The 25,925-nt window shown below is 47.7% G+C and overlaps 2 protein-coding genes and 1 pseudogene across 2 annotated transcripts; 2 read left to right on the plus strand and 1 right to left on the minus strand.

The window, feature by feature from the left end:
* The first annotated feature begins 8,166 nt into the window (after positions 1-8,166).
* Positions 8,167-9,501, plus strand: LOC120653667 (annotated as a pseudogene).
* A 9,577-nt stretch (positions 9,502-19,078) lies between these two features.
* Positions 19,079-20,863, plus strand: LOC120656653 (acanthoscurrin-1-like). The gene is made up of 2 exons (XM_039934821.1): positions 19,079-20,321; positions 20,684-20,863. Exon 1 carries the CDS (start codon positions 19,448-19,450, stop codon positions 20,147-20,149), a length of 702 nt encoding a protein of 233 aa, XP_039790755.1. The 5' UTR covers positions 19,079-19,447; the 3' UTR covers positions 20,150-20,321; positions 20,684-20,863.
* A 958-nt stretch (positions 20,864-21,821) lies between these two features.
* LOC120656652 (histone-lysine N-methyltransferase, H3 lysine-9 specific SUVH5-like) lies at positions 21,822-24,770 on the minus strand. The gene is made up of 2 exons (XM_039934820.1): positions 24,601-24,770; positions 21,822-24,497 (listed from the first exon to the last, which is right to left on the minus strand). The coding sequence occupies exon 2, from the start codon at positions 24,447-24,449 to the stop codon at positions 21,987-21,989; it is 2,463 nt and encodes an 820-aa protein (XP_039790754.1). The 5' UTR covers positions 24,450-24,497; positions 24,601-24,770; the 3' UTR covers positions 21,822-21,986.
* Positions 24,771-25,925: the final 1,155 nt, after the last annotated feature.

Below are 25,925 nucleotides of genomic sequence, written 5' to 3' on the forward strand. Positions count from 1 at the left end.
AGCCATTATGCCCAGGGACCGGTCAGACCGGTCAGGGCCAGAGAACTCCAAACCCCTGTTAAAAGTCTCTTCTTGGTCCATCAAGTCAAGACTTGATCATCCAAAAATTACTAAGTTAGTTCTTAGAGGTTTTCTCTCAGGATTCTCACGTGGATGACCTATGAGCACTTTTGACCGAGTCAAATAATAAATGTTGCATCTCTCTTTATAGTACGGCATACATATACTCAAGATCAAATATAAAACACACTTCTACCACTTGAGTTTTGAATCACTTCAGTCTTACCATACTTTGACTTTGTCAATCTTGGGATTTCAACATTGCATTCTCTTTTCTTGAGCAAATCCATACTTGAGCTAGTGACTTAGGAATTCCATCTCTTAGGAAAATATGTCCTTGAATCCAAGTCACTCCATAATATATTTGATGCATTTCATTGCTTCTCCCAACAAGGCTTAGATATGATACTTCAAAAACCCCACGGATACTAGCAACTTCACCCTAATAATTCGCACATGGTAAGCTGTCACTTCACCAAAACTTGCTTAGTCCCTCGCACTAGTCATCTTGGTTGGTTTCTTCACCACTTACCCTTGCCACATTGAGTTAAGTTTTGCACATCAACAATGAATTCCATTGAACTTTCTCTTTGATTGCATGAACTTGATCTCATAAGTAATATTCCATATCTCAAGTTTCCACCAAGCGTCAATGACTTGAATAAGAAATAAGCTCATACACATGTCTTGCTTTGTAATCATTCTTCTCAATCTATGCCAAGCCATATATAGAAACCACTTGTTGTCATTGCATGAATACTTGTTTCTTGTTTATCTTCTCAACATGCTTGACTTTCAACTATATTTGCCTTTTGTTTGATTCTATATCACATGAATCAATAACAATAATTGATTTGCAAATAAATCCCTGCTCATGACAACCTCAATAAAATTGTTAGTCCTTTAATCATATTGTCAATCAACTCACCAAAACCCATCATGGCCTAGATGCACTTACAATTTCGCCACGCCACGCCACGCCCGGTGAGGCGAGCGAGCGCGCGTGTGGAGATCCCCTTCTCTCCCCACACACATAGCTTGGAGAGGTGAATACAACCTCCATATTTAAGTTGGTCATACTCCACTTCAACTAGCAAGGTGGGACTAAAGGATTGCACACTAGCTCACTTCCTCATGCACTACATGGGCCTTTGAGATTTATTTGGAATTTCTGAAATTGCTCAGGGGTCAAGCCCAAATTCCATCAATCCCCTACCAGATCTCAAATACCCATCAGAGATTTTGTCTATTTCTCACTACTGTTTATATACCAGTATTTCACCAAGGGATGTTAAGTTGAACTCTCGCTTAGAGCTTCATGCTACACTCATTCACAACTTGAACAATGGACTAAGCCTTGAGTTGCAAGTTTTGTGCGAACAAGATCCACTCAAAGCCCGAACCAGTACATGACAGCCTTGCCTGCTCCGCGGGTGGAGCATATACGTTGTACTCCCTGGTTTCTTCATGAGTTTACTAGAGATCACCCAAATCTCACAGACTGCGACGTTAGACAGTCAGACACATATAGGTGTGTTCTTTCAAGAATGCTCTGTAGGATAGCATCTTTGCTCATCAGAGCCAACAGAAACACATTAAGGCAAATAGCCAACCTGCCTTACAGCAACTGAGATCGAGTATTGCATCTTCACTCAGAGAGGGTATAATCATTACTCTCCTCAGTTCATCGACAGCTTGTTCTTCCCAAATCCTAATTCACGGGATATCCGATCACATAGGTTGGGTTACCACTCTGGCAACTTATACGGGTTTCATACCCATCTCACTTGATGCACTATCTATCACATTCCATGGTAATTCTTTTGTAGAGGGATTTGCCAGGTTTTTGTCTGTTTAAATATAAGTCACACTTATCACTCTGAAGTTTTTCAACTTCCTGACAGACATTAGTCGTCTCTTAACATGTCTTGATGACTTTGCTTTATCCTTACCATTGTTCACTTTGACTATCACTGTTTGATTGTCACAGTTCATAACGATAGCCGGCACTGATTTCTCAACCACAGACAAGTCCATCAAGAGCTCACGCAACCACTCTACCTCAACAGTGGTTGTGTCCAGAGCAGTAAGTTATGCTTCCATGGTTGACCGCGTCAAAATGGTCTATTTGCAAGATCCATGATATCGCACCACCTCTAAGGGTAAACACATACCCACTCGTAGCATATAGATCATCAGCGTCAGAAATCCAGTTCAAATCACTATATCCCTCAAGCACAGCAGGGTGCCCAGAATAGTGAATCCCATAACTCATAGTACCTACTAGATAGCGCATAACCCTTTCAAGTACATGCCAATGATCAGTACCCGGGTTTGGCATGAACCTGCTCAATTTGCTCACAGCAAAAGATATGTCGGGTCTCGTTGCGCTAGCTAAGTATATGAGTGAACTAATAATCTGTGAATATCTCAGTTGATCTTTGGCAATTTTCCTATTCTTTCTCAGCATCACACTGGGGTCATAAGATGTTGGAGAAGGTTTACTGTCAATATAGCCAAAGCGGCTCAAGACCTTTTCCACATAATGGGATTGTGAAAGAGTAATCCCATTCTCAACCTTAATAAGTTTAATGTTCAGAATAACATCAGCTTCTCCCAGATCCTTCATATCAAAGCTCTTTGATAAAAAGGACTTGACCTCATTGATCACATCAATGTTTGTGCCAAAGATCAGTATGTCGTCCACATACAGGCATAATATAACTCCTCCACCCCAACCATAGCGATAGTACACGCATCGATCTGCCTCATTAATGACAAAGTCCGCAGAAGTTGAAGTTCTGTAGAACTTCTCATGCCATTGCTTAGGTGCTTATTTCAAGCCATACAAAGACATCAAGAGCTTACACACCTTGTTCTCTTGACCCTTCACTACAAATCCATCATGCTGATCCATGTAGATCTCCTCATTCAACTCTCCATTTAGAAAAGCTGTCTTAACATCCATCTGATAAATGATAAGACCATATGAGGCAGCCAAGCAAAGTAGTGCTCGAATAGTGGTCAATCTAGCGACAGGTGAGTAAGTATCGAAGAAGTCTTCGCCTTCCTTTTGTGTGTACCCTTTAGCAACAAGCCGAGTCTTGTACTTGTCAATAGTGCCATCAGACTTAAGTTTCTTCTTGAATATCCACTTACAACCCACTAGTTTGCAACCATAGGATCGTTCAGTGAGCTCCCATGTACCATTAGAAAGAATTGAGTCCATCTCACTTTGGACAACTTTTTTCCAATCATCTACATCTAGAGATGCATACACCTCGACAATAAACATGGGAGTATTGTCCACAAGGTACACAGTGAAATCGTCACCAAAGGATGTCACAATCCTTTGTTTCTTGCTCCTTATAGGAGCTTCACTGTCATCCTTCTCTAGGACATTCTCATGCTCATCAGATTGTTCAGAAGACTCGATAGGTGCAGCTGGTTGAGGAGTTATCTCTGTAAAAAATCTAGAATTGATATGCATATCTTTCAAAGGAAAAATATTCTAAAAAAATATTGCATTACGAGATTCCATAATAGTATCAACATGCACAACAGGGACCTCAGATTTAACAACTAAAAATCTATAAGCAACGCTCCTCTAAGCATATCCTAGGAAGACACAATCCATTGTCTTAGGCCCCAACTTGCGCTTCTTTGGAATAGGCACATTAACTTTCGCTAAGCACCCCCAAATGCGCAGATAGGAAAGTGATGGTTTTCTCCCATTCCACATCTTATATGGAGTTTGATCTTGATTCTTGCTTGGAACTTTATTCAGGAGATGACACGAAGTCAATACGGCCTCCCCCCACCATGCCTTAGAAAGACTAGCCGTGTCTAGCATGGAGTTAACCAAGTCAGTCACCGTGTGATTTTTCCTCTCGGTAATCCCTTTTGATCCGGGAGAATAGGGAGGCATCCTCTCATGAATAATTCCATGCTCCTCACAGAATTCATCAGATATTTAGGAAAATACACGCCACCACGATCTGACCTTAGACGCTTGATCTTTTTCTTAAGTTGATTCTCAACTTCGGCTTTATAAATTTTAAAGTAGTCTAATGCTTCATCTTTAGTTCGCAACAAATAAACATAGCAAAATCTAGTCGCATCGTCAATCAACATCATGAAGTATCTCTTTCCACCCTTCGTCAAAACACCATTCATCTCACATAGATCAGAATGTATGAGTTCTAGAGGTGCCAAGTGTCTCTCCTCAGCTGCTTTGTGAGGCTTCCGAGGTTGCTTTGATTACACACAGCTATGGCACTTACCTTTGGCAATGGTGGATTTCAGAATTAAACACATGCTGGAAAGCCGAGATATCAAACCAAAATTAACATGACACAAACGTGAATGCCAAACACTCGCATCGTTGCTAACGTTGCCACAAATATGGTTCACAGACTTATTACAGAATTCAGCAAGAGAGAAGCGGAACAAGCCTCCGCAATCATAGCCTTTACCAATGAATTGTCCATGTTTCGACATGACAAATTTATTGGACTCTAACACTACCTTAAACACGTTCTTGCATAGGACTGACCCGCTGACAAGATTCTTGTTGATAGTAAGCACATGCTACATGTTTCTCAGATGCACGATCTTTCCCGAAGTAAACTTCAGATCTACCGTGTCAACACCATGAACAGAAGCATGTGACCCGTTTTCCATCAGCACGGAGGAGTCCCGGACAGTTGGTAAGAAGAAAATATGGTGCTGTCAGTACACACATGAACATTAGCATCCATATCAAGCCACCAACTCGTGGATTGAAAAACTGAAAGAACTGTAGGTAAATTACCATATCCATCTCTGGTGCTGCCCATGGTCACCATGTTGACATTTTTGGACTTATTTGCTTTCTTGGCCCTACGATCTGCCCGATCTGGGCACTCCTTGGAGAAGTGTCTAAGCTTAACACAAGCATAACATTTTTTTCAAATCCTTGTTCTTCTTCTTCTTGAAGGTAATGGTCTTTTTAGGCTTGTTGTTGTTCCCTTTGTTCTTATCATGTGAGAACTTCTGAACCATGTTGGCGCTGGACTGACCTTGATCTCCTTTCTCAGGTACGTCCTTCTTCCGAGCCTTCTCCTTAACATCAAGAGTTGCTATCTCCTATCTCTTGTGTTTCAGAATTGTGGCGAAGTTCCTCCACATAGAAGGCAACTTTGCATTGATGCAACCAGCCACAAACTTGTCGGGAATAAGACACTTAAGGAGGTCAAGATTCTTCACAATGAACTGCACCTCATGTGCCTATTCCACCAAAGAACGGTTGTTCACCATCCTATAGTCATGGAAACTCTCCATGAGGTATAGTTCATTTCCTGCATCTGTTGCATCACACTTAGCAACCCACAGCGCCTTCGCCTCTGTCTCATCAATGCACACACTGACCAAGCCGCTGATGGATTGCTAATGATACATCCCACAAAGAGATTAATGGCATCGCCGTACTTCTTCTGTCTTCAGCAGTAAGTACGCCCACATACTTGCCAAGTCTCATGTCCCAGATGTGCATAGTAGTAAACCAGAGGCGAATGTTTGATTTCCAGATCTTAAAGTTCACACCAGTAAACTTTTCTGGCCTTAGTGACTCAGCGAAACCAGCCATTGTTAAATCAACAGATTGCCTATAGTCAGGTTTTTGGATTATTGGAAAAATAAACAACTGTAAGTTTAAATTCTGAACTAGATTAAACATGACAAGAATAAAATCTAGCATGCAATAACATACTAGATAGAACGAACATCATAAACATGATCTCAGAAAACATGATTATAAACTGGATCCTTTGAACAGAGCTCAATAACCGGCGGTACAGACGATGGTACGGCGCAACAGCTGACTTGGACGGAGGATGAGCCGTGGCGAAGAAGATGAGCAATTGCACTTGGCGCTTCTCAAAAACCTGATTCGTCCTCTCCCAGTGCAGAATCAGCAGAGCGAACGTTCTAGAGACCTGCTCTCCGTGTCAGACCATTCACGCGGACGTGATGCAGCCGTGTATTTGGCCACATCCACGACTACTTCGCCGAAGTCCTTCGCCCCAACACCGGCCACGAACCCTTCATCGGCGCGCGCCACCACCGTGGTGCCCACACCATACGCGCCGACTCCACCCACCACCGTGGTCGCCATCTCAGTTCGGCTTCCGCTGCCGCCGTCCCTCGCTGCGAAGAAGAAGATCACCAAGATGACCATGAGGGAGCACCGTGTCCGCACGACCGTCTTCGGGGCTGCGGGTGCCACACGGGAGGCTCGTACCGCTGTCGCAGCCAGGCAGGTTCGCGCGCAAGTTCGAGCAGCATCTATCGCGGCCAGCTGACCAGGTGCGACACTACATCGACTTCGCCACCGGAACCACTGCGCTCGCATTCATCCACGACGACGAGGATCGGGAGCACCTCGGCCTCTAGTCCGACCGAGACGTGCTCGTCTCCATTGGCATCGCTGGAGGGAGCGACGCGACAACACGACCGTCTTCCTCCGCCATGACTTCTTCGGCCTCGCCTCCATTGCGTCCTCGCCGCTCGTCACCAAGAACCATGGTGGTGTGCTCCTCTCTCTCGCCGTCGGCATGGAGGCTTCGCTCTTCCACCCAGAGCAGCTCATCTCGAGGAAAGATGAGGTCACCAGCATCTCGCCCACAACATGTTCGATGCAATGCCTCAACCACGACATCACTCCGGTTTTGTGTGCTCAGCTGTTTTCCCACTCGACGTTCATAAGGGTTGCATACTCAAGTGCGGGAAAATAAGGTACATCAGCAGCTGCTATCCTCCCCACTCGATTGGCGCTGTTATGGTTAGTGTTGCCATCGATGTTCTTAAGGACTACAAGGGGCTTGCGGTAATGACTGAGCCCAATAATCCAGCAGTTCCTTGGCCTTTTCCTCGTCAGGGTAGCAACACTTTAATTTCTGAAACAATCCTGCTGTGCTTCACTTTCTGTGCTATCATTGTTCGTGAGGACTATATGATGCTTGAAATAATGACTGATCCCAATTCAGCAATGCCTTGGCCGCCTGCTAGTCAGGACCGTTTGCTTTTTGACACAATTCAAGTATGCTTTATTTTCTGGTCGCCATTCAGTTGTGGCTGGGCTCGGGTGCAGCAAAGGCCACCATGGCCACCTCTTGTGCAGTTGGAAAAATTACTGTCATTGGTGTTTTGTTGTTCAGAGAGGGAGTGCAAGATGAGGTCCCTCCATTATCAGCTCAATAATGATTGCGGGACACATTGCATTGAGTTGCTTGGGAGTTATCATAAGTACATTCAGTCGCTGTCTTTTGCGCTACGAAAAACAGATTCTATCTTGAGTGCTGAACTGCAATTTCTGTTTCTATGGCCATCACCTCAAATCAGAATGGTAGTTCTGCATTTTGATGCTGTAGAAAAGGCTATTGACGAACTGCAATTGAGAAGCAACATTTGGGATTTCACTGAAGATCAGCAAGTTGATTGCATAGACCTACAATTCATTGAAGCGAAATATAACACACGGCTGATAATTGTACTGCTGAATGACTATGCAGTTGCATGTGGCCTTAGTAGACATTCAGAACAAGTTGAGAGCATATTGATCCACACAAAATTGAGAAATGCTTGTAGTTGTTTCCTTCATGGTCGGAATGAGGTTGATAACACCAAGTTGTGCAGAAAAGAAGTTTTCCATGTGCAAGACATATCACAGTTGCTTTTGAGGAGTGGATCCAAATGGGTTTCTTTTCAGCTCAGAAGTGCAATAATTCTCACAAAACTGTGCAGGCTTCCGTTCAGTGTAGAAATGCCCCACATTGTGCAGTGTGCATATCAAATTATGCAGCCTTGGGATCCAGGTGGTGTAAAGCATAACTCCTCGAATTACTTCACATCGGTTTGGAGGCAACCTGTGCAGTGTGAGATTCCAGAGCCATGTCAACGCCAAGAAGATAATAGTGATCTTCAGTTTAGTGCAAACTTGGCCTGCAAGTGGCTGATCATTTTTGTGGCTATGGACTGGCATCATGATATATACCTTCTCAACCTGATTGCTGTGAAGCTACAGTGCATGACAATGAATTTAAACAGCAGTAGCTCCGTTCATCGGCAATGGTGCAACCACTCAATGATGGAGATGGTAAGGTCTCTTGGGAGTTGTCAAGGATCAGTGCAGGTGGTCATCTCCACTTGAGCCAATTGTTTGCTGAATCATGTCAAGATCACTCAGCCAAAGACGAAGCACTACTTCAAATTTCAATGGGAGCCCGGTGGTTGCGGCATGAGGGCAAGCCGCATTTCAAGCGGTGGGGAATGTCACAGACAGGGACTCTCAGGAGTGGTTGCCAGGTATGGCCAGGTATGGGAATGGCAAAAGCTACAAAAGCAGAGGATCAGGACTCGAATGGCATCGAACAAGAAGTGAACCTGTCGTCTCCTTCCTTCCGTGAAGAACTCTGTCTCTGTCTCTTGTTGTTCTTGCTGTTCTTGCTACCCATTCTCAGATCCTTGCTATTCCCAGTCTGAACTCCCTCTAATTCTCTGGATATTGTATCAGTTACTTTGTAATCGTTATCCAGTAGTCAAGGATCATAACAGTCAAGTTCTTCCCTGCCGACATCGACGCCATGCTGTCCAACGATCTATCGCTCCGCACGTTCCTGGTCGTGCCGGCGGGGAGCGCTGGGAGGGCGTGGAGGCGTTCCTGGCTGCGCCGCCGCTGTCGTGGGTTGTGCTCAGCGTGTCAAACTGCATGGACGCCTTCCGCCTCGAGGTGCGCGGGGCACCGCGCCTGATGCGCGCCGTGGCGGGCGCCACGCGCTTGGTGGACCGCGCGGCGCCGTGGCTCGGGATCCCCTCCATCCCCAACCTGTTCGCGCCGTTCGGGCTCTACTTCCTCTACGGCCTTGGTGGCGCCGGCGCCGGCGCCGACGCCCCCCGGCTCGCCCGCGCGCTGTGCCGCCACGCGCACAACATGGCACGCGACGGCGGCTGCGGCGTCGTGGCCACCGAGGTCAGCGCCTGCGAGCCCGTCCGCGCCGGGGTGCCGCACTGGGCGCGGCTTGGCGCCGAGGACCTCTGGTGCATCAAGCTGCTCGCGGACGGCTACAGCACCGGGCCGCTCGGCGACTGGACCGAGGCGCCGGCCGGGCACTCCATACTCATCGACCCGAGGGAGGTTTAGGCAGATATAAATCATATGCTTAGGTCCAATTCCAGCTCAACATTTTGCGTGTTCAAACATGTGCTGGTACGTTTAGGCGTAATTTCTGCTAGAACTATTAGCTAGTTAACGTTTCCTTTGTTTAGATGTGAATACAGCTGCTGTTCCATCTACTGGGAGCAGCTGCCTATAGTTGTAACCGGTTCTTGTGGGGCCAGAGTGGGGCCCAGTGTAATCCAACTATATTAAGTGGGTCGAGCTTGATTACATATTAACATATTAGAGGTGTGGTGAAGTCTAGAGTCTAGAAATTGGAATAAGGATATCTTCTGTTGGACTTGGCATGCCCTTCCTCCCCCATCTTTGGTTCTCGCTCTTTACTACGACAGCCACCTGCGCCTTTCACTTGCACCGTTGTAGGGGCAGCACACAACTGGGAAAAGGAAAAGAAGTAGCAGTGGGCGCTCGTGCCTAGGGGTGCAAATGGATAAGCCTTAGTTGCGTCTCCAACCTTCTTTAGTTCAAAATTTTGTACTAGTTTTCTAAATTGAGATATGATTTTGAAAAATTAGTATAAAATTTTGAACTAGAGAGGATTGGAAAGGCACCTAATGGTTACCCATTGACAGCTCTACTCGTGCCAAAGGCCATAAGCCGCATCCGCCACTGGCAATACGCGTTGGCATACTACTGCTGAAGCTTCTCATCGAGCACAGAGACCATTGTTTGGAGACGACTGGTGCCATGCGTAAACGCCGCAAAGATGCCCCATGCCGAGCGAGTGCGACCACGCGACTGCATGCTGTGGCCAACAGCTAGTGCACCCCAGGCCGTTTGGGGCTGCCGCCGCAGCGTCCACGGCCACCCAACATTTGGCGGCGGACTCCATGCGAGCACCAGCAGTCGCCACGCCTCGGCACTGGCATCTTGCGGTGGCATAAGAATGGAGATGACTCGTGGTATGGACGGACAGGGTGGGGTAAATAGCTAGCTGCGCCTGTGCGTGTGATTTGTTTCAAACAGAAACAGATTTGTTTCAAAAAGAAACAGGCCACAATCTGATGATAAATCTGGTCTACTGTGTCAAAGTTGGATCAAATTGAGCTAGAAACCGAACTGAACAGAATGGATTTTAATATGATGATTTGGTCCGGTTTGAAATTTGTATCTGGAAAGAATATAGTGGTGTGCGACGGGAGTAGGACTGTAGGAGAAAAAGCTGCGGACCGGATGGTGCTGGGCGGCGTCCTTGTCGGAGGACACGACACACGAGAGGAAAGCGAAAAAGCAGTTGGACTGGGAGTGCATGCATGCATGCAGATGCAGTTCAGTTCCGATGTTTCCTTCCTTGTACCGGTCAGCCTGGGCATAATTACCCGACAACGGAAAACCGAACCGAATTAACCAAAACAGATAAAATCAGTTATTAGTTCGGTTCTAACATCTAACTAACTGAAATAATTTCGGTAATTTCGGTTTTGGGCCTCGGTTAACCGATCTAACCAAATGGCCGAAATAAACAAAGCCCCAACACAGCCTACTAATTTCAGCCCAGCAGCCCACCTTCTCAAGCCGGCCCAAGAGCCCACCTACCGCCTCCCCAAACTCGGCCGAGACCCAAAACGCGCCGCCACCGCTGCCTCCAGCCGCTCGCTCGCTCGCTACCCTGCTCGACTCGAGCAACGCGCGACGGCGGCGGCCGCTCCCCGGCGACCCCTCCCCTGCAGGTTTCTTCCGCAGCAGGCAAGCGCGCGCAGTTGCAGGTGTCCTCCGCCCCGGCATTCCCTGGAAGCTGAAGCCCTCCCTGTAGAAGCACGTGCTCCCTGCAGGAGCGCCGGCTGCAGGACCTCCTCAGCTCCAGGATTTTTTTCGTGGCTCTTACTTCTCGTGTTGCACATCGGGGCTGATTGGATTTTGGAAACTGTGCTTTGTTGTCGTTATTGAGTCTGCCCATGTTTTATTGTATGCTCTAGACGATTTTTGCCACATCCATGTCGATCTGTATTTGTTGTACCAATACACCGAATTTGCTGGGTTCCCAATTTTGTTAGGAACCGATCGGTTCCAATTTTGAGAGGGGAGAGGAGGAGGAACCTTCCTTCTTTGTATGGCCAGACCGGAGAGGGGAGAGGAGGAATCTTACTGCAAGCGGAGGGGTCTGATATCCGTTCCGATCCGATCTGTTTCTCTTATCTTTCTGATGCTAGGAAGGAAGGAACAGGATGGTCTCGGTGTTACCGTCACGCGATCGAGACGACGGATCTCCTCGGTGAAACTAACACGCGTGTTTGCATGCAAGCAACACTAGCATAAAAAAGCCTTCTAGCATACTATTTATTATCGGAAACAACATGGTCATAATTTGAATTAACATCGGATTATAGCAACTGACCTCGCGGTAACCAGTGCCGGAAGACGATGGCGCTATATAACTCCTTAGATCAGCGCCGGAAGACGATGGCACGCTGTAACTCCTCACGAGCCGCACGCCGGTGCAAACAGCGACAAGAGGTCAGAACCCTAACTCAGAAACTGCCTTTAGGTTTCCCAAACCGAGAGGCCTCCTATATACAAAGAGTCTATGGTGCGACTTTTTTTATTAGGGGACAGTTTATATTAGTATGGAGGAAAACCATTACGTTCTCGTCCATGAGCAATATGGACTAATAGATGGTGACTACGCCTCCGACGCTAAAGGGCCTCGACTTTTTTATTAGGGACAGTTTATATTTGTATGGAGGAAAACCATTACGTTCTCGTCCATGAGCAATACGAGACTAATAGATGGTGACTACCCCTCCGGGCTGCTAATGGGCCTTTCTAGTGCCGCCTATAGGGGTAGGCCACCATGTGCGACAGCCGAGAGCCCAAGCTAGGAAGGGGCCCAAGCTCATGTATATATTATGTACGTATAATACGGCTATTGACCCGTCTATATGATCGCAGTCTAAGAGGTCAAGAGCTAAGCATTAAAGGTGCTACAAGTAACTTTGCTAGATTCTTTGATGTCAGCGCTTGAGATTCTGAAATTTATTATTGCTGCAGATTGCTATCCAAATATTTTGGTTGTTTATCTAATCCTCTTAACTGTATTTATGACTGTAGCTTCAGCTTAAAGAAGTTTCTTAAAACTAAAGTTGTTGAACAACTATTTGAGATGAACTATGTCACAAGAAAAATTAGATGTGTTTTGCAATGTGCAACATCGAGAATGCTATATTGGACACTATTAATCTCAATACCGTCTTGCATCAAGAAACGTCAGAAGAAGTATCTTTTTGTGAGTCAATGGATATTATGGAATGTAAATATATGGTAATCAAATTAATTTCTAGAAGTACAAATAAGCTATTGTTTTAGTGTAAATTATAGACGTACAAATAAACTATTGTTTTAGTGTAACACCCAAAATTAATTTTTGATTTTGTTTGAATTCAAAATAAATCATTCAAATGGTGTTGTGTTTGAAAAAAAAAACTTTCTTTCCTCTCCAACCGGCCCAGCTTCCTTCTTTCTCTCCTGCTCAGCCCGCTTGGCCCATCTCCCTGCCGGCCCATTCCCACCTCCCCTCTCCACCCCTCTCTGTGTCTGGCTGACAAGCGGGCCCCGCCGTCAGCACCTCCTTCAACCTCCCGCCTCTTCCTCCCCCCATGCCCGAGCGCCGCCCGGCCGCTCCCCTTCCCGCGCCCGCTCACCGCCCTCTCCACCACCGCCGCCTTCAATGCCCGGGAAATGCCGCCGCAGCCCCCTCGCTTCGCTTTCCTCCCTCAGCCGGTAACGGCCGCACCTTCATGGCCTTAATGGCCGGCCACCACCGAGCTCCGCCGCTCTTCCCCTCCCGGCCGCTCCGCTCCATCCCTCGCCCTTTAAAACCTGCACCCTAGTGCCGTTGCGCCCCTCTTCTCGTTTCCGCACCTCTCCCTCGCCCTTCTCCGTTCTTGCAGCGCCGCCGCAAGGGTTGTCGGTGCGCCGCCACCGTCGATCCGCCGCCTCGCTGCTGATCCTCGAAGGAAAACCACCGAAGGAGCTGCGCGCCGTGGTGAGGAAGCCTCGCCCCCATTTCCCCTCTTTCCATTGCCTTCTCGCGACGGCAATTGCTCGCCGGAGTTGCCTCGCCGCCCGTCATCGCCGAGAGCTCCTCTCCGGCCACCGCAGCGCTACCAGGGCCCCTCCATCTTCTTATCCGTCGTCTCCTCTCCCTCCTAGACCTTTCCCTGTGCCGAACTGAGTCCCGGACGGCCGATCCCGGCCATCCGCCGCCGCGCCGCTCGCTGCCGGCGATTTGCGCCGCCGACCGAGCCGCCGGCTCCATCCAGAGCCGCCAGCTGTCTAAGCCGAGCCCGGCCGCAGAGCCGAACCGACGCCCGCGTGAGCCTAGCCGAGCCCCACCCAGCCTATCCAACCGCCTGGAGCCGCAGCTGAGCCGCCCTTTCCATCCTCATCCGTCCGATCTAGATCGGATGGCCTTGATCCGCCCTGGACCCGAGTCAATCATCAACATACCGGTCAACCCTTGGAACTTTTGCAAAATGGCCCCTGTATTTTCGGATAATCAACCAGCCGTCCTACTCAGTTCATAAATAATTTCAACAAGGGCCTTGATTTTCTGTTTTACCCCCATTCTTTTACAAATTTGTACCCGCCGTCCATATCCTCTCTGTTTTCAATCTAACCCTTTCATCCAATGTTTAATTATGTTCAGTCTTTGGTTTCTTTCAATCTAGCCCCTAGAAGTTTTGTTCCGTTGTAAACTACACGTCGTTTGAGGGGAATCAAGAACAAGTATACGAGGAAGAGAATAGAAGTTTGGCAAGGAAGGCAAGTGGACTTCTCCCCCTGCATATTCCATTTTGTCTCAATAATAACATGATAATTCACTTTACTTTATTGTTGAATTGCATAAATTTGATGGGACACCTATTATGGACTTTACCTAGTCTTTTACCCCAAAACCTTGAACACCGAGTTTAATATATCTGTTGGGTAGAAATGCTTAGTTGCTTAACCTTGGGAATGGTGATATCATAATCTTTTGAGAAATGTTAATCATGATTTATATATGCTGTTATGTTGTGGTTAATTGCAAAATCATATAATTTTAATTGGAACATGGAGAACCACCCAGAAAACAGTACAACCACAAGGACCACATGGCTCTGGTCTTGGCTGATTAATTAGAAACCCTAGCTTGTGATAGTCTTACCGAAAGGGCAAGAGCGGAAGCATCGATGGAGTATAGTCCGGTCCTTTTGGGGTAGCAGCCTTTGCTAAGGTGCTGACCATTAGGGAGGTTTATGCTCTGCTTTGACTTGAACCCTTAGTAGGTTGTCACTTATTAGGGAATCTTTGTAGGCGTCGTAGCATTCCTATGCAACCACACCTCGGTAGTGTGGTATTGTGCCTGATCAGCACAGCGTGGTTGGGTCCAAAGTTCTTTTGAACTTTTATGCGACTTGTGGGTAAAGTGTACAACCTCTGCAGAGTGTTTAAAACTGATATATCAGCCGTGCTAACGGTCATGGGCCTGGACCCTCACACGATAATTAAACTTGAAGAGTAATTTAATCTGTGGTGCTTTGGCTACGTAATGTGGATCCTTTATTATCTTATGCTTAAGTGGGATGGTATAAACTTATATATAGTAAATAGGTGCTTACTAATAAAATTTGACCAACTAAAATGCTAACTGCTATAAACCTTACCCTTTCCTTGATAGCCTTGCATCTTCCCCCACTTGCTGAGTACCAACCGTAAGTGTACTCACCCTTGCCTAATTGCTGCTCAGAAGAGAACATTGAGGTGGAGAACTACAACAACTTTAAGGAGTTCTAGGTTTGCGTTCACTAGTCAATTGCCTGTGGGATTTGATGAAGCTTTGTTGAGGATCTCGTATAGAATATCGGTGGAACGTCTAAAGACCTTCGTGTCTATTTATCGGAGTGTAATAGTATTATGTACTCTCTCTTGCTTACGTTTTGGACATTGTCTTTGATATATTTCACTTATGGTGTCTATCATATGTGTGTAAACTTGATCCTGGTGTACATATGAGATGCATCTGATTTCTTTCTGAATTCGAATGGGACATTTATTCTACAATGTTCCCCGATAATTATCAGACATGTTAAATGTTGGAAGAATACAAATCAACCTTATAGAGTATTCTCTACAAGGCAATGCGAAGATATTTTCATGGAATATTCTTGAATTAATAATAAAAAATTAGAAAATTTTATAATATTTAGGAATCCTCTAGAAGGGGGACACATGTCACCATCCTATGATCCGCCTTGGCCTATAAATAAAGGACCCCCTCCTCACAATGTCATCTATCCAAGAGCATGTTAGATGAGAAAGGTGAGTGCTAGGATAGCCATAAAAAGAGGGTGTGTTGTGTACTCTTGTATAATACTATTGTGTTGTAATAAAGCAAGTGTTTTGTAAGTGTTAGTCTCTTATTTTCTAAGTACTTAGTGTATAAATTATGATATATCGTAGGCTGGCTCTGCCACCCGGGATCTCTAAGGGTCTGGATTTCATCGTATGAAGGCTCTGCCTCCCGAAAGCCACCTTCATCTGTTGGTAGACTATGCCCCATCTGTCCTCGAAAAAACTAACCGACTCAAGAAGAGTTGGTGTGTCTTAGGTGTATGTCCTCAGCTTAGTAGGTATTAGGGTCACCTCAGTTCCGAACATTAAATTAAAAAGATATCAATATATTTGTTTTCGTTTTATAAGAAAATAATATATATATTATAATATTGTATATAAAGTCTAGAATTTAGAAGGGGCATCACGATGAGTTTGCCAGAGGGCCTTCAAAATCTTAGGGCCGACACTGGGCCTTTCGATGTTTATTATTGGGAATTATATATATAATATCATGTCCATCCCGCGCCGTGTCGGTCGTATCCGTAGATGTCCGGGGAACGGAGAGGTGCTGAGCCTTTATAGCCCAGGAGTGTGCGAGAAGTGCGGTGAGTACCGAGTAGGACTTTTACAAACAGAGAGACAAGCAGCCCGGCAACCGTGTTGGCCTCGCCAGCCCGAGAAGATCCTGATATAAGAACGAATTCATACGGAGCTGAATTCATACGCACCGAAAATTATATCCGCCACCGAATACTTTATATATCCCCTAATCGCGCCGAATACAATACTCCTTAATCAAGCCGAATAAAGAATCCGTCCAAATATAATATCCGAATACAATATAAATCGCGCTTGATTAGTGCTAATCGCCAAATACAATAAAGAATTCTGTTTATTATTTTGGTTTATCTGGTATATATATATATACACACATATATATATACACATATACACACACATATATATAACAGAAAGATTCGATGGTGGACTTACAAATCTCTCTATTCTGTTTAGTGTGTTTTTTCTAATCTAATATTACATCCGTCCTGAAAAGAATGATATTCTTGGTGTACTCCAAATCAAACTATATTAAGTTGAATCTATAGAAAATGTTATAAGCATCTATGGCTTCGATTAGATGTAATATATGCAGGATGGACTAAATCCCACCTGCTAATGACACAAGCAAACCAAACTAAAAAATTTAGGTGGATCAAACAAAAACTTTTGGTGAAGATTTTACATGATTTAGAAATAGATATATATGTACGTGTAACACCGTACAGGACAAAGAGCCACTTGGATCCGTGTGTCAGTAGAGCACGTCGAGCGTCGGCCAGTGGTGTCGACTGTCGTACGTTACGTGGAGACCAGTGGGGCGATCGTGCAGGCAGCAGGCCCGGACGGATGCATGCATTGCGATCCGAGGACAGACGACAGGTGCGGCCGGCGGCCCTATGCTAAAGCTCGCCCCTGGACGTGTTTGAAACGGGGAATCGAATGACACAGGAAAGCAGGCCCGGACGTGGGGGAAATGTATTTGTCGCGCGAGCGGCCGGGAGGCGACGCGTCGCATAGGCGTTGTTCATCTTCAACCTTGCGATACGGGGCGACAGGGGGAGGCGGAGCAGCGGCGGCGAGCTAGGGGAGGGAGAGGGGTGGCCGGGAGGGGTGGTGGGTGGGCGGAGCGGCCGGCGGCGAGGTCGTCGCCGGCCGGGGTGGCTGTGGAGGCGGCGGATCTTTAGGGTTCGGGGGAGCTCCATGATCACCGGACCTAGAGGAGGGGGCTGGGCGGCGGAGGCGGTTTGGCCGGCGGAGGGCGCGGCGGCGATCCGCGCCGCCGGCCGGGCGGGGCCGGACCTCCAGTGGGCGGTGCCGGTGGCGGGGGCGAAGAGAAGACGACGCGGCGGTGGCTAGGCGGCGTGGTGGCGGGCTCGGTTAGCGAGACGGCGGTGGAGGGCGGCGGCGGCGGCGGCGGAGGCCGCTGGAGGCGGGTGCGGCGGAGGCGGTGCTCGCTTCTGCGATTGGACGCCTTCCATTCCAATCGCAGAAGGCGATGAATAGGCCCCCCGGGTGTTGAATGTGGAGCACGTACGAGCCCCCGATGGACACCAAGGTCAAACTTATCGGCTGCCTGCCCTTTTTAGAGCTTACCACTAGCTTGATGCCCGTGATCATGGCCGTGCATGTCATCATGTCGGGGCTACTCGATTACGACCTTCGGACACGCCACATTGGTTACGACCGCTGTTAGTGTTAGTATTACTAGTAATATTGGTTTTTTTATCTCGGTATATGAGTTTTTTGTGTGACTTTCTCGGTATATGAGTTAGGACTGATACATACTCACTACTACAGAAATCTTAACGAAACAGTTAAAAAACTATTAACCGAGACATGCAAACCCAACCGCCTTGGAGCACAGGTCACGATTAATCGGACCTTTTCCGAGACTGTTTTGTTGCCCGCCTCGGTTAATCAAATAAAAAAATTAGAAAAAAAAGAAAAACCCGTGACGAGCCCGTTAAACCCATCACGGGCGCGCCAAAGCCCATCTGAGCTGTTGTGCTGAGCCCCGCGGCGTCCTGCCACCCGCCGCGCCGAGATGGCCGGGGTGAGGGCTCGCCTGCGCCAGATCCGGCCGCCGTAGCAGCTCCGCAGCGGCGGATCTTAATTTTTCTTCTTTGATTATTATGAAATTTGCAAAAAGAAAAAAACTTCCGAAGTTATACAGTTCAAGTTTTACTATGCTTTTCCCCTTCGTATGCTTATTTTCTATAGCAACTATTATCACGTTTTCTATTGTGCTGAGTGCAATAGTTTTATATTTTGCAAAACAAAAAACAAGTACAAACACCAAATATCTAAAAGTGATGCTGCCTCTTACCCTCACATTTCTCTATTTTGTGTTATATATCAATCCTTCGGCACACCCTGTTGTTTCCATATTCAGTTCTTCCTTGCCAATGCCCCTCGCCGGCAGCAACGAGCGAGATCGGCCACCTCTCCTGCCTAGCAAACCGAATCGATCTCGGAGGTGGCACTCGCTGATTGGGACTTCACCCATTTGCGGGCCACCGAGCACTAGTCTAGACTCTCCGCTCCAGGAATGGCAATGGATGTGTCTCTACTTCCATAGTGATATCGCCACAAAATGGTGGGCGCGTGACGCTAAACGATACCGGCCGGTACCCTGTACGTGTTCACGGGGCACGATAGATGTAGACGCTTTCAGCGCCACCGCCAATTCTCGGAGGACGAACGCAGCCGAGCCACCTGCACAAAATCTTCTCTGCAACTTTGGGAAAGCATGTCGACACTAGCCAACGGACAACAGCTACCGGATTCTTCAGGTCACGGGCTCACGGGACTCGGAGCAGCAGGGAGTGGGAGCGCTCGGCATCGGCGACCGGCGCCAGCACGCACACCGAAACAAAAACAAGTACTCCGAGCAACGGATAAACGAGCAAGCTTTCCCTTTCATGCAATTCCAGTGCGGTCACGGAGGAGATAAGCCTGAAAGCTACCTTTGTGAGAGATCTTCAGTGTTTACGCCGGCCGGCGCATGAGCACAGGGAGCACGAACGATCGCGGCAAAGCGGATGCCAAAAGCAGCAGCGGCGGCAGATCGCTCCTGAATGGGCCGGTGGTGCGCGATCTCGTGCACAGATTTTTCTTTTTCTTTTTTCTTCTTCTTCCCCTCTCCCAGTCTCCCCATCCCAGCGCTATAAATTAGCCGCGGGGCATCCATTCCACGGTAACAAAGCACAAGCCGAGTGCTGGAAGCTTTCGAGCAACACCACACACACACCACAACGAGGCCAAGAAAGAAGGCCGGGAGGCCGGGAGCGGCGAGCGATGGGGAGAAACCGTGAGCAATGGCGGGATCGGGCGCTGGTGCTTGCTCTTGCCCTCCTCGTGTTCACGTTCGCGCTCGTGCCGTGCGCAGGCGCCGTCGCCGGGGAGGAGGAGGGAGGCGGCCCGGCGGAGGCGAACCCCGCGACGGGGCAGACGGGGCCGCCGTTGCCGCCCGGGTGGACCGGGGACTCTGGGTCCGGCCACGGGTCCAGCCCTGGCGGCGGTTCTTGGGAGTATGGCTGGAGCTGGGCTGCGGGGCCTGATGGAAAGGGTGGCGGGTTCGGGTTTGGTTATGGAGGCAGCGGCGGCGAAGGCGGCGGCGGAGGTGGAGGCGGCGGCGGCGGCGGCGGAGGTGGTGGTGGAGCGGGAAGTGGAAAGGCGTTTGGTTTCGGCATTGGCGGGTACAAAGATCACCATGGCGGCTTTGGAGGTGGTGGCGGCGGTTCTGGAGGCTACAGGGGTGGCGACGCTGGTGGCTTCGGGGGTGGCGGCGATGGTGGCGGTCAGCATGGAGAAGCTGGCAACGGCGGTGGAGGATATGGCGGCTACGCTGGCGGTTTCGGCGGTGGCAGCGCTGGTGGATACGGCAGCTCTGGTGCCGGAGACGGAGATGGGGCTGGATCCGAGGGACACTTCAGCGGCGGAGGCTGGAGCAAGCGCGGCGGAAGGTCAGCGCAGAACGACGGTGGCGGCAACAACTGAAGCCGCCCGTCGTTGTCTCCAACCACAAGAAGATGATAACCAGCGATGGCAGAAAATGTGTTTGGTCTAGCAATCGCAGAAAATATGTAGCTACGCGCGATGTAGTATAGTGCCTCTGGTGTTATCAGCCCTGCTTCTCGTTACGACTCATAAGCGTCCTCATGCGAAGTGTTGAGGCGCTGTTTAGATCTTTACCCGTAAACCCCGTAAACGCAAAAAAAGAAAACATCACATCAAATGTTGGAACACATGCATAGAGTACTAAATGAAATCTATTTACAAAATTTTTTGCATGATGAGCTTTAAATCGCGAGACGAATCTAATGAGTCTGCTTAATCTATGATTTGTAACAGTGATGCTACAGTACTATTCACTAATTATGAATTAATCATAGATTAATTAACATCATTAGATTCGTCTCGCGATTTACAACCCATCTATGCAAAAAAAATTTGTAAATAGACTTCATTTAGTACTTCAAATTAAAAAGATTCCAACACAAAATTTTTACATATAAAGAACTAAATACGGCCTGAATACTAGAGTTGTAAGGAGCTTCAGTTTGCGCAGCAGAGGCTGCACAGCTATATGATGCTTCAGGGGGCTATGCAACTGATGTTTACCTTTCCCTGGCTGCTGCCAGTGCAAATCACTCCGGTGCCTGATGTACAATAAACCAGCAGAAGGTATTGCCAATTTGCTATACTGCAAAATATCTCCCCTACTGGCATCACTTTCACCAATTATGATTCTTCATCAGACATCAGTAAAATTGTTGAACGAATGCAAAATAACTGGATCCCTGAAGGAGGTTCTAAAATCAAATGTAAGCTTAGGACCAACCAAAAGCAGACAACTCTGAAGGTAATGCTTACTCCCTCCGTACCGGTATACAAGTTATCCTAAAAATTCTAGGACAAATTAACAGGAAGATAAAATGACCATGTTTGCCCCTATTTATTATCCATATTTAGTAATAATTGATTCTTACATGTACATGCACTTTCTAAATAGAGTAAGATGACTTGTTTTTTGGGACAAATTTTGAATCCTAGAATGGCTTGTTTTTTCGAACTGTTTAAGTTCAGGAACTTCAGACTTTGCACATAGACATAGGGGCAACTTAATATAGACATCCCAATGTTCAAGAAACACCCAAGACGCTAATCAATATTCCATCCAAGATGACCAAGGTAGCAATAGGCAGCATTTCCTTTATATACCCTCCTCCAGGAGACTGTGCCCATAAAGGTATTAACATATATTCCAAAGAAGCATCCAGAGGACAACAGCTAGTTTGAATTGATTCTTTATTCAGGGTATTAGCTCGTGCAGTACTAGTTAAAACTATGAGCAGTGTACCAGGTTGGATTTAGGTTCTGACATGTGCTTTTCAGATCCAGAAGACACTCCACACTAAGCAACATATAATTTGAACAAAAGGAAGCAGCAATCAAAGATGAGCATCATGGATAGATCATAGGACGCACAATGATAATCTTGGATCATTGCTGGTAGTGGGTCAACATGATCCCCCTTGATTCCCTTTGATTTAATACTAGACACATTAAAATGTAATTAACCAATGTGGAAGTGTTACACAGACGGGCACTAAATAAGGTATTTGTTAATGTGGATCACATGGATTGAGGTTAGCAAAAACAGTAAATCTGCATGATACCAGTTATTCCGATGCTTAAAGAAAGAACTGTTTGCAAACTAAATAGTAAAATTACAAGACAAGTAACATGCAGAAAAAAGTCTCCATCTAGACAAAAAAGGTACAGTACATTAATTAGATAGACAAAAAAAACAAAGGTTTCCAAGGGACTAAATTTAATACAACCGTCCAGTGCATTCAGTAGATCCACAAAAACATGGTTTCATCTTGATGTTACCATCAGAATCATAAACCTTGTCTATTTCATAATTGTAATCATATGATAGCTCTTTAAGGGGAGGAATATCCTCATGAGCAAAAAACATGATATGAGGCATACTTATGTTCTCATGATCATGGAGGACATTCTGTGGGTAAAGGTTGGGGGTGCAACTATGGTTGATGAACCTTACGAAATTGCCCTGATTCAGTGCATCAACAGCAAAGCCATTTTCATCATCTTCACTAGGGCCATTCTGAAGGGAGGGAATAGTCTTGATCTGGGCCTTCCAACGAGGTACATCATGATACTTGTTTCCAATAGCAAAAAGATATTCATCATTCTTCCTTTTTTGTGCCTCTTCATCCTTCAGTAGCTCTCCTATGTATTCACATACAAAACTTCCAAATGGTATGAAGTCAAGAGTTCTTACTCCCCATCCCATTGAGTTGGTTTTGAAGACCTGGAGGCGAAACTTCATTCCATGCTGGCTAACTCTATTGCGACAAGTAGGAGGGCACTTGCACGATGGCCCACATTCATAAATAAGAGGCTTTTCTTCTATATTTCCACCAATATCATTGTAAGGGAATTCCCCTCCATTTTTCACTAGGCATGCACATTTTTGAGAGACTGAACATCCACCAACACAATCACAACCTAATGGAGGATCTGGCCTACAGTTTAGGGGATACTGTATTTGTGAAATGTAGCGAAATGCCATCAGGCACTCGTTTGATATAGAGTTAATAGCAGAAATAGGAACCTTCTCAAGACCTCCAGATATGTCTACAGTGAAAGTGCCATAAAATGATTCTGGCTTTTTAGTTTTCAGAACTTGTATGTCGATTTGTTTCTGCCCTGCCATTCTTCTTAGATGAAAGGTATTAACATACTGACCTCCTGCTGCTTTTTCTCTGTGGAATTTCTCAACCAAGTATAAACCACCATATACATAAGTAGTAAGCTGTTTAGGTCGGCAGTCATCACCTAACTCATCAGTTACTAATGCATGAATGACGCGGACAGGCGTATCAGTGTCCATACTCTCCTGTAGTGCCATGTCAGCACCTTCTAGCTTCTGATCACACGTGGCAGCCACGGATCCAACATGTAAGAGGAAATCCAAACTATCAAAGGCAGAAGGTTGTGCATACGACACGACGCTGACAGCTAGACACGTCCCGTCTTTCTTTTTGATGTGATCAACTAGCAACGATTGTGCACGGTGTATACCAACAACGGAAAGTTCCATGACAGAATTGAACACATCACCAATACGAACTCCTGGAATGCTTCCATCATACCTCATGTCATCATTATCAGCAGAGAACCTCTCCCTGAAAATATCGAAAGCAGCAATATCAGGCCTCACACCATGCCATTTTCCCCTACACTTGAACTTTTCTTCCTCCAGGAGCTTCTTGTAAATTATCCGAAACTCCCGCAACTTAGTCAACACATTTTCCCTGACCAAGGAAATTCTGTGATCATCCTTGTCAACTTTCCTCTTCTTCGGTGCTGGACCAGTTCCTTTCTGAACTTCCAAAGAACGCTGTCCACCAGAAGCCGAACCACCTTTGAGATGAGGGCGATTGCTTGCCATGACAGGAGAATGCTTGCTCGATCCAGCTCTGACCGTGAATGCTGGCTCTTCAGCTTCTCCTGATCTATTCCCTGATAACAAATATTGTGCCCCTTTGGGCTTGTACCCAGTCTGGAACCTCCATGGGGCCACTGCCTTGCGCCCCTTCCTTAAACCTGGTACACCAGTCACGAAATCCACCAAATTGCAATCTTTCCCCACAAAATTGCTCTGAGCATCGTCACCAGTCCTGGAACCCTCCAAATTGCAATCTTTCCCCACGAAATTGCTCTCCTCAGCATCGGCATTGCAGTTTAAACCCGGCAGGTTGCTAGGTTTAGCCCCATGTGGCTCTGCGGTGATTCCATTGTTCTCCAGACCCTCATGAATTTCGCAATCTTTGGGCAGCGAACCTCCCTCTTTGGCGTTGTCAAGTTCCTCGTGAATTTCGCACTCTTTGGGCAGCGAATCTCCCTCTTTGGCAGGTGAATTACCCTCTTTGGCAACTAAATCGCCGTCGACGCCATCCAAGCCGCAATCCCCTCCGACCCCGCCGCCTCCTCCTCTGGGGACCTCATTATCCCCGTCGCATGCGGGGACCTCCAACTCCCGATCCACGCCGCCTCCGCGGCCCAGCGAGTCGGAGATCCCGCCGCCCGCCGCCGTTTCGCAGCTCATCTGGAGCGTCTCCGAGCCGCGGAGATCCCCATCGAAGACAACGCCCGGGTTCGTCTCCCGCCGCACGAAGGCGCTCTGGAAGCGCCACGGCGCGAGCGCCTTGTGCCTCCGGGCGCCGCACGCCATAGGCGACACCCGCGCGCCCCCGCCCTCCATCCCGGTGGACGCCTCACGCCGTAAGACTCAGCAAGCGGCCCGCGGTTCCTGCATGCGCTAACCGTCAGACAAAACCTAGGTAGTGGGGAGTGGGCAATGGGGAGGGGCGGAGAGGGCCGTTCGGCGGGCGGTGCCGGTGGCGGCAGCATACCTGGCGTGGCGCCGCGGGGGGACGAGGGATGGGCGCTTCGGAGCTCATGGCAATGGCATGGGGGTTCGGTGCGGTGCGGTGCCGTGCGGTGAGGCCACGGAATTTGGAGGTTTCGGAACTCGCGGGTAGCGCGGCAGCGGCTGTGCGAGTGCAAGTGCGACTGCGCCGTCGTGCCTGGTCGGCGAAGAAGATCCCACCCCTTCCTAGGAACCGGGGGAGCGAACAAATCTATCCGCAAGATCGCAGATGGACGGTGATGGTGGGGCGTGTTGGCCAGACCTGGGTGGGCCTGACGAGCATTTTGGACTGGGCCTAAGCAATGGTCGAGTTGCCAGAAAGGCGTGGTTTTTTTTCGTTTTTTACAAAAATATATTTTCGTTTTTGAAATTTATAGGAATGTACCCCGGCCGCCCCGCTGTCGGGCGGCCGGGACCTGGTCGCCCCGCTGCTGGGCGGCATGGGCTTTTCTGTAAAAGTTTCGCGAAAATTTTTGTAGAAAAGCCCCTGGAGGACCGGTCGCCCGGCAGCGGGGCGGCCGGCCCCCCCAGGCCGCCCAGCAGCGGGGCGGCCGGCCCCGGTCGTCCGGCAGCAGGGCGACCGGCTCCCCCGCCCTTATATAAGGGTTGGCTGGTCCCCCCACTCCTCATTTGCATCACTAAAATTCCAGAAACCAAGAAAAGAGAGGGAGGGAGGGAGAGAGGCGAAGCCCTACCGGATTTTCGAGCCGGCGACTGCAGTTAACCAAAATTCTTCTACGCTTTACAAATAGATTATGTTGTAATTATTTTTGTTGATATAGTAGATTAGCAATCAGTTTGTGATACAGTACATTAGCAATCAGTTTGTGATATAGTACATTAGCAATCTGATTGCGCACTTGTGATTGCCAGAGCTCAACACCATGGCCTCCTCAGGATCCACCTACATTCCACGGAGTAAGGTGAGGGAAACAGTCCCCCAAGGAGTCCAGGTGCCTATGTGCTTTTGCGGATCCTTGTGCAAGCTAATGAAATCTAGGGTTTTGGGGGGACGATTTTGGCATGAGGTTCTTCATGTGCGAGAATTAGGAGTATGATCCGCCCAAGTATTACGGCAAGGATCGAGCAAAGGTACTACAAAACACTATCAGAGTTTGCCACTTTCGGATCTGGTAATGACTTCTACCATGATTTGGGGAAAGACTCCACCGCATGTGATTTCGTGCAGTGGTTAGACACCGAGCAATCTCAGCAGGATAAGGACCATGTTGAGCGTCAAGCAAGGTGGGCTGCACAAAGGTGGCAACGAATGCTGCATGAAGAACAGATGGAGGAGAAGCGCAAGAA

The sequence above is a fragment of the Panicum virgatum genome, chromosome 1N (assembly GCF_016808335.1).
Source record: "Panicum virgatum strain AP13 chromosome 1N, P.virgatum_v5, whole genome shotgun sequence".
NCBI lineage: Eukaryota > Viridiplantae > Streptophyta > Magnoliopsida > Poales > Poaceae > Panicum > Panicum virgatum.

What these genes read in the sequence shown, in the direction of transcription:
- LOC120656653 (XM_039934821.1), top strand. Translation starts at nt 19,448, where the DNA reads ATGGGGAGAAACCGTGAGCAATGGCGGGATCGGGCGCTGGTGCTTGCT.
- LOC120656652 (XM_039934820.1), bottom strand. Translation starts at nt 24,449, where the DNA reads ATGGAGGGCGGGGGCGCGCGGGTGTCGCCTATGGCGTGCGGCGCCCGG.